This window comes from Cariama cristata, unplaced genomic scaffold, assembly GCF_000690535.1.
Source record: "Cariama cristata isolate BGI_N322 unplaced genomic scaffold, ASM69053v1 scaffold1856, whole genome shotgun sequence".
NCBI lineage: Eukaryota > Metazoa > Chordata > Aves > Cariamiformes > Cariamidae > Cariama > Cariama cristata.
This window is the reverse complement of record NW_009622472.1, coordinates 27,786-36,402: the sequence shown is the minus strand read 5'-3', so window position 1 is coordinate 36,402 and position 8,617 is coordinate 27,786. Positions and strand designations below refer to the sequence as shown.

Here is an 8,617-nt window from a genome sequence, read left to right as displayed (position 1 = left end):
TGGAAACTACTGAGAATATGCAGCAGTTGTTTGTCCCAGAAGTAAGGTCATAGGATGTAATTGTATTTTTCCAAGAAAATCTCTGTGCACAGTTGCTGAAGTGCCCTTGAGGTTTTGTTGTGCTTTTTTGGTGGTTTTTTTTTTTTTTTTAATAATGTTGCAGTACTTGTGGTTCAGTAACACCAACGGCAGGACAGTACGGGAAATGGCATAGAAACCTTTCCACTATTCCTTTCAGAATTTCTCGTTTTTCCCAATATTTCAAGTTATTCAAATAATTCTCTCTTTTTAGAAATAAACAAACATGACTAGACTTTGAGAACATGCTTGTGGTTGATGTACACGTTCCAAAATTAAACTGTAAATTCCATAGGTTTTGTGTAATTATTCTTCTGTGCTTGTACAGTATGAAAATAGCAGAGACCTGGGACATGACCACCTTCCTGAATGCTGGACTAAATAAGTCCTGATAACAATAAAATGCTTAGAGTTAGGCAAACTTTGTGTCACACTCCGATGCAAGTCACATTAATAGTAGGAATATTGTGTTTAATTGAACTGATTTCCATCTGTTCTTTTCTAAAAATAGGCAGGAACAGTTAGAGGCATCTCAGGTGGAGGAAACAGAGAAATCATGTTTTTAAAATATTTAAATCTTGCAGAAATTCTAGTTATGAATCTTTCTTGCCTGTTGTGTATAGACCCTTAAACCTATACCAGCTCGGTGAAAGCACTAAGCATCCCACGTCTGTGCTCACCAAAACCTATGGCTGTGTGGTGACAGGGTTATGGAGTTCTTAACATAAGTGTGCAATATTCTACAAAAGGAAGTGCACTTAGGAAATGTCATCTGTTGAGGGTCAATCTGTTCTACCCCAGCATCGTGTAATTCTAAGATTTTTTTAACATTGCTCTAATTGCTCTAATGTTCTTATTGTAGGTTAGAAATCTGAAACAATGGGTGACTGGAGCTTTCTGGGGAGACTGTTAGAGAATGCGCAGGAGCACTCCACGGTTATTGGCAAGGTTTGGCTGACGGTACTGTTTATCTTCAGGATACTGGTGCTGGGGGCTGCTGCTGAGGAGGTCTGGGGAGATGAGCAGTCGGACTTTACATGCAACACTCAGCAACCTGGTTGTGAAAATGTTTGCTATGACAAAGCCTTCCCCATTTCTCACATCCGCTTCTGGGTGCTGCAGATCATTTTTGTCTCCACTCCAACTCTCATCTACCTGGGCCATGTGCTGCACATTGTACGCATGGAGGAGAAGAGGAAAGAGAAAGAAGAGCTGAAAAAGAAGGGAAATGTCAAAGATGGCAACTACCCAGCGGTGTCTGGCAGTGGTGGTGGAGGAGGCAGCAATAACATCAAGGATCCTCTTGGCAAAAGGGGGAAGGAGAAGCTCCCGATCCGTGATGAATGTGGTAGAATCCGTATGGGGGGTGCCCTGCTCCGTACCTATGTCTTCAACATCATTTTCAAGACACTGTTTGAGGTGGGCTTCATTGTGGGCCAGTACTTCCTGTATGGCTTTGAGCTAAAGCCAGTCTACCAGTGCAGCCGCTCACCTTGCCCACACACTGTGGACTGCTTCATCTCAAGGCCCACTGAGAAGACCATCTTCATCATCTTCATGTTGGTGGTGGCCTCTGTCTCCCTGCTGCTGAACATGCTTGAGATCTATCACTTGGGGTGGAAGAAGCTTAAGCAGGGCATGACAAGCCGGTACAGCCTTGAGATGCCTGTTGCAACAATGACACCAGTCATGGTAACAGGGGAACCCAAACCTGTTGCCCTGCCACCACCAGCACCACCCGTGGTGGTAACGACTGCAGCGCACCCCCCTGTTCTACCTGACACCCGCGCAGTCACACCGCTGCTGGCCCCGGTGACCATGTCACCATACTATGCTGCAGCTGCTCCAAGACCACGGCCCCCCTCCAACACAGCCGCCATGGCCAGCTACCCTGTTGCTCCAGCAGTTCCCGAGGAGAGGCGCCGTGCTGTGACTCCTACACCCATCTCCACTCCCGTCACCATCCCGACCCCCATCCCCACACCCACGCCAGCTGTCATCAACTACTTCAACAACAACAGCCACACCCTGGCGGCCGAGCAGAACTGGGTCAACATGGCAGCTGAGCAGCAGAGGAAGGTGCCCTCCAGCTCAGCAGGCTCCTCTACCCCCAGCAGTGTCCGACGTCCCCTTCCCGAGCAGGAAGAGCCACTGGAGCAACTGCTCCCACCCCCCGCTGGGCCGCCTGTTGCCACAGCCCGCTTTGCCCACAGCCAACAGGGGCAGCAGCACCAGCCTGAGCGGGGCAAGTGGGAGCAAGTGGGATGTGGAGGGTGAGGAGGAGCTGTCAGAGGAACGGCCTGTCTCAACTGCTTGCACCACCGTGGAGATGCATGAGCCACCGCTGCTCATAGACACACGGCGCTTGAGCAGGGCCAGTAAGTCGAGCAGCTGCAGAGCCAGGTCAGACGACCTGGCTGTGTAGTGTGGTTGCCTCTGCTCAGAGGAGCGGGTGATGGAAGGCAGAGTGGGCAGGGGAGCTGCCCGGGGAGGCCAGGCCTGGTGTGGGTGGGAAGGCCTGGGCTTCAAACTTTGACGCTTGCTGTTTTTGCACTCTGTGACTTGTAGTGGGGAAAAATATCAACATTTTCTAATAGGTCAGGGGTGGCCAAAGCGCAGCCCATGGGCCAGGGGACCAGTCCTGCATTCCTTCGTGCCCATGGCAGATCTCCCAAGCGCAGCCATAGAGGAGGCCTGCACAGACAACAGGTGGTGATGGTAGCGGGTCGTGTGCCCTGAGGCTGACTTTCATCTGAGAAAAAATGTTCATATCCCTAGTGCCCATGTGCCTGGCTGTTGTCTCCCTCTTGCCCTTGCCTTCACTTCCACTCTTTTTCACAAAAGCTCTGCATGAGCAGATGTGATGACTTATTTTCTTCCTCTTAAATCTTACACAGCCCTATGGCAAACATCAAGGTGGCATAGTGCCTGTTGGCACCTGTCATCTCTACGGGCCAACTTGCCATATTAAAGGTGACTCAGTCTCTTCCATGTAACATGGCTTAATGAAGCCTTTTTGCTCATGGCAAATCACCAATGTGGTCCTCGGCCGGGCAAAGTTTAGGTAACCCCTGTAATAGATTTTTGAGGTTCATCTTTCTATAATTTTTTTTTTTTACTCTTGACCTGTTAGGAAGTGTTCAGTTTGACCTTCTATCCAGTGTTTGCTGACCATGATCACACCATGTTTTTAAGCCCACAAATATGTTTGAGCATGTTTGATTATAATTTTAGATGACTTCTGAAATTGCTTAGAGGAGGACAGGAATTTAAACCACACCTCAGAAATTATTACACAGAACAATTTCTCTTCAGAAAGCAAGGATTATGATTTCAATACATTGTGGCCCCATACGTTGCCTGTGGACAAACAATAGGATAAAGTACAGCTCTGCATTTTAGACTATTAGATATCAGCTTAAGTTTGTTGGAAAAATGCTTTTTAGAAGTAAACTTGAGTGCATATTTTTAAGTATTTGAGCATTTTGAGAATAATTTTGATCTGTAGGTTTAAAGTTACTTGACTGTGTACTTAATCATTTTAGTTTGATCTTGCAAGAAAATGTAAGGGGAAAGAAACTTGTTAATGGTAAAATTCCCAAAGCAACATTATTTACTGTTGTGTTCTACCCTTTGCTTTAACAACAATCTGTAGTGTCTTACAGGTCAGTGAAAACAATCTAGACAATATTATATTGCAGAAAAGGTGGCTAAAACATCTGGGCAACATGCTAGTGGTGGAGGGTCTATTCTGATCCCACTGAAGTCACTTGCAAAATTTCTGTTCAGTTTAACAAGGAGTAAGATTTGGGGATGGATCTTGCAGGCCTTATTCAAGCAAAACTAACATTCACATGGAGGTTTGGGAGCCAGAAGGAATGTAGATTTGGGGCCTTAGATAAAGACGTTAAAATCCTGCTTTTGAAAACTGTGTTTCCCTTAAAAATGAGTGGAGGAAACTACTGGGTATTTTTTTCTAAGGTGCAGCTTTCCTTACAGCTGGCTCTGTCCTTTATTCCTTTGTAACAAGTACTCTCACAGACATTAGTCAGAATTCTGAATGCCTTATAAGGCTCGGGAGAGTTTGGGTACAAAAGCAATGCAGGATTAGGCCCAACTTTTGTTCTAAGCAAAGCCAAAAGAACTAAGCTCAGAATCAGTCCTATTGCTGCTATAATCCAAAAGTACTGTAATTGGAGAAGAGCAGTCAAACACACTGGGATAACCCTTCGGATCTTCAAAGTATTTGGCCTGGCAGTGCAGTCTTTACTCAGGCAAAGCAGAGTCACCCTGTAGCAAATAGTTACAATTGCTGGTTATCTCTGCCTTAAATGTTTTCCTGAATGTGTTTATTTTATTCAACAGTTAAAATATATTCCCACCACTCAAGACGAAGCATTTATTTTTACTGCTTTCTGAGTAGACACAAAGAGTTTCTCATGATCAGAAGCACTGTTCTGCAACCTTTGGGCATGTTGTCTCGTGACTTCCTTGACCTGCTTGTGGTGAACCAGGTGAGGACAAGTCTTTCTTGAGGCCACTGATCTTGGGGGCAGACGCTGCATTAAAAGTCAGTGTACAGTAGTACAATACTTACTATTAGGTGTTCAGCTTCAGGCATGCTCTCGTGAATTTTCTGTGGTATAAGCCGTAAAACCCCTTTCTGCAAGAAAGCTAAAAGCTAAATTCGGCTTTCAGTTGTATCCATGCAACTATGCTGAACTTAGACTAAAGTTGATAAAGTTGCCTAGATGTAAACAAAGGCAGAGTTTAACACTCAAAAGTTTTAGATTTAATAGCATCTATAGTAGCACTTTTGTAAGTTTTGCTAAATGCCAAGTAATTATATTGCTGAAATAACGCAATATGCATCTTTGTATTTTAGTACATCAAAATTCATGGGCTATATTTTCCTTTCTTTTATGCTTCTGAAGAATGAAGTCAAAGTCTTTCTGGAGTGTGTTTACTTAAACCGGACCACCTGGAATATGTGCTTTTTTATATCAACGCCTGAGAGCAAAACTGACTTCTTGTTTGATGGAGCTTTGAATCTTGCAGTCCTTACTTTAGTACAACCCTCATAGAGTGTGTCCTGCAAGACTGCATCCATAATTTATATAAAAAATAGTAACAGAGATAGATTTAACTTTGGATCAACTGATACCTAGTCTGCCCTTTTCAAGTTAATGTGTGTGGTTAGACCTGCAGAAAGTTCAGGTGCTTTTGTGGAATAGATGGTATTTTCAGGCAGACTAACTACTGGAAAGCTGTAAAAGATCATTTTTCCTGTTAGGTGAAGCTCGCAGGGCAAGAAATGTAACTCTCTTGCAGCCCCTAAGAGAAATCTGACAGAGCAGCCTCCATGTGCAAGCAGTACTGGTCTGAGAAAGCCAAGTTACAACTCACAGGTTGTGCTTTCAAGATCGGTTTAAGATCCATCATGTAACTATACAGCATCAAGCTTCTTGGTTACCTGTGGTTTCATCTGGAGTCCAGTAATTGTTTCTTCATTTAAGCCCGGGTAACTGTTTTGGCAGAAGTCCCCCTTAGTGCTTACAACTACTTTTAGTTGCCACATCACGTCTGGAATCAGATTTGTTGAAAAAAAAGTCTTATTGGTGTGGCTAATTTTGAGTACTTTAATCTTTACAGATGAACGATCACTGAATTCAACACGCTATGAGTAAAGCATAACTATGCAGACTTCCATAGTTCTAGGAAATATGTATAAACACCAACTAACTTGCAGAACAGAGTCTGTTCGCAAAAATAATCTGCTAATTTCCAAGTCGTTTACTCTTTCACATCAATTAATTCCAAAGAGGGAACTGGTAGCAAATGATACTTTGATTTAGCCTGGTCATATGGCTGTTCAAGCCACAATCCTGAAAGATCTCATACACACACCTAACATGAAACTAGTAGGTAAATTACTGCAAAAGCAGAAGTCAGAACAGAATCATGTCTGATATTAAGCAAACTGAAAAAAATCCCACTCATTTTCGCTCTTTGAGTAGAATGATTGTGGGAAAATTGTTCTCTCTCTTACTTGAAGTTAAAAAAAAAGGCTAAAGTAAACTATGGAAAAGAAAAGGAGAAAACTGAAAAAAGATACTCTTTGAACAAGTTAGCAGGTGTATGATGTGCTCTTCTTTTTGCAGTGAGTCAACTCGTTGGTGCTAGTTGACCCTGCTTGGAGCATAGGGGGTTGGGCTAGATGACTTCCAGAGGTCCCTTCCAACCGCAATGATTATATGAAACGTATTTTGCAAATTACCGATTTCATTAGTACATTTTTTTCATAATAGTTTTATAAAGATGTAGCAAAAATATATCTGCATTGCACATAAGTACATAGTTTCTTGGCCATGGACATAGTTGATCTGTTTTCTATCACTGGGCTTTTTTAATTAGTGCAGCTGTCAGTTAATACAAAAGAAAATGAAGTATAGACAATTTAAAACCCCACGTTTCTTCCCTTTGTATTTTGATTAAATGAAGACAGCCTGCTAGAACCTTCCCTTTATTAAAGTGGAATATTTTATCTATGAATATCCATCTCTTGTTTTTTCATAGATAAAAAAGTGCTCCTTGACTTTGTTGGTCTGTGCTGGCATTGAAAAATCATAGCTTCTTGAAAATAGGTAGCATGCACTGTAAAAGCAGATGAACTGTGTTCTTTTCTGGTGTACTTTGGAAGCCAGTTGTGTGCAAGGTGGTACCAGGGATTGCTTTGGCTCAGTCAGTTTGTTGTTCATCAAGGCACTTAGAGCTAATTAAATGTCTGCCATTTTGCAGCTCTTGAGGTTATTTTCCGCTATGAATACATAAGTGTAGGATCAGTAAAATAATGAAGGAAAACTTTAAAAATCGGATCAGTACTTAGGTCCTTTTTTGGTTAGTCATGGGACCACCTCCTCTGCTGCTCCAGACTGTTGTATTCCACTGAGGTCACGTGGGTGACAACAGTCTGCGGAAGCAGAGCATTGAGCCCCCAGCACTTTTTGTTAAATACAGACACTAACACTGTGGATTTGAACAGGCTGTTTTGTTGGGTTTTTTTAATTCCAGATGTTTTTGTGTCATTTACTCTGATTTTTCTTGTGAAAAGTGTGCTCTTGTAATTTTGATATTCTGAAGTTTACATTCAGTTTTTGATTTCAGATTGCACATTTGGATGAAATAAACTGTTTTCTAAGTTTACATTTGTATAAGAAGTGAAAGAATGACTCTGCCAATATGTTAAACTTAAGAGAGAAATGTCTTACTATAACCCAGGAACTCTTCAGACATAAGGCAGTACCATTAAAGACAATTTAGCCTGATCACTGATCTATTGTATCAGTTTTCTCTGTATGTTTAAAATACGGGAGCTGGATATATTGGGAGCACACTATGGAAAAAGATACTTTTCATCATGAACTCAATTATTACCAAATAAACTAAGGTTCATTATTATTGATATGCCTTCTTGTGTGTTTAGAGGTTCAATGACAAAAACTATCTGTGACATACGTCCTTTGAGAGCTAAATTTACAGCCTGGTTTAAAATTCCAAACAAAATACTTGTGGAGAAACACCACACTGTTACACTGTAGAAGATTTTACAAGAGATAAATGTTTTGCTTTGTAGCCAAAAATACGGTTCAGAGCCTGCAAGTACAATTTCATGCAAGTTATTTTTACTCTTGCAAATAAGACCATTAAAGGTAATGGGACTATTTGCATAAGCAAAAGACACTGACATGAAAAAGAAATTGTAGATTTGAATTTTAAGTTTGTTGTAAGATGCCAATCAAACTCCAGCAGTTTCAGTCCCTGAAGAGTTATGCAAGATAACGTGAACATATTTTAAGGTGGAGAATATATTCCTATTCCCATTGACACAGTTTCTCACAGTGAAAGGGTTGTAAAGCATAAGAAATCTTACTCAGAGCTTTCTTGTTGCTTACCGGAGGTTTGTCTTTTACATGACAGAATGTGACAACAGACACAAGTTTTCTGGGCTGTCAGGAACTTATCATAACAATAAAAACAGCGAACAGTTAAAAGTGCTATCTTCAAAGAAGTGCCTTGTGTATTAAATTCTGTAAGAAACAAGTTGATGTGAATGTTAATTTACCTCATATGTTTACAAAATCGTAACTAAATAAACTTTTTGTACCACAGCATTGCCTCTTTTAGATTAACTTTTCACGGTTGTGTAGATGGTCTTTTAAAATACTAGCACAATGGAACAGTTGACCAAAGTCAGTTAGCTCTCTCCCTTTATTCGCTTATGCTACTGCTTCCCTTCTTCATACGAAGCGCTCACTGAATTGAATCTATTGGAAAACTGGATGTTGAAGCCTGTCTCCACGCAGAGCTCCCAGTGGCTTCCGACCTGTAGTACTGAGTGTTTGTCTCTCTTGTGTTAGTACAGTCGAGTGTATTTTTTTGGTACCTCCTGTGCTCTGGCAATGCCGTTTCTGCTTTACATGCTATATCCATATGGTAAACCAGATTATTCACTGTCTTTGAAGACTGAGCAGGGGTACAG

At 41.7% G+C, this 8,617-nt stretch overlaps 1 protein-coding gene across 1 annotated transcript; it reads left to right on the top strand.

Moving 5' to 3' along the window:
* The first annotated feature begins 957 nt into the window (after nt 1-957).
* Nucleotides 958-2,503, top strand: LOC104163343 (gap junction alpha-3 protein-like). Its single transcript, XM_009702325.1, is given in 2 exon segments — nt 958-2,286; nt 2,288-2,503. Coding segments are annotated over 2 exon segments (1,545 nt in total).
* Nucleotides 2,504-8,617: the final 6,114 nt, after the last annotated feature.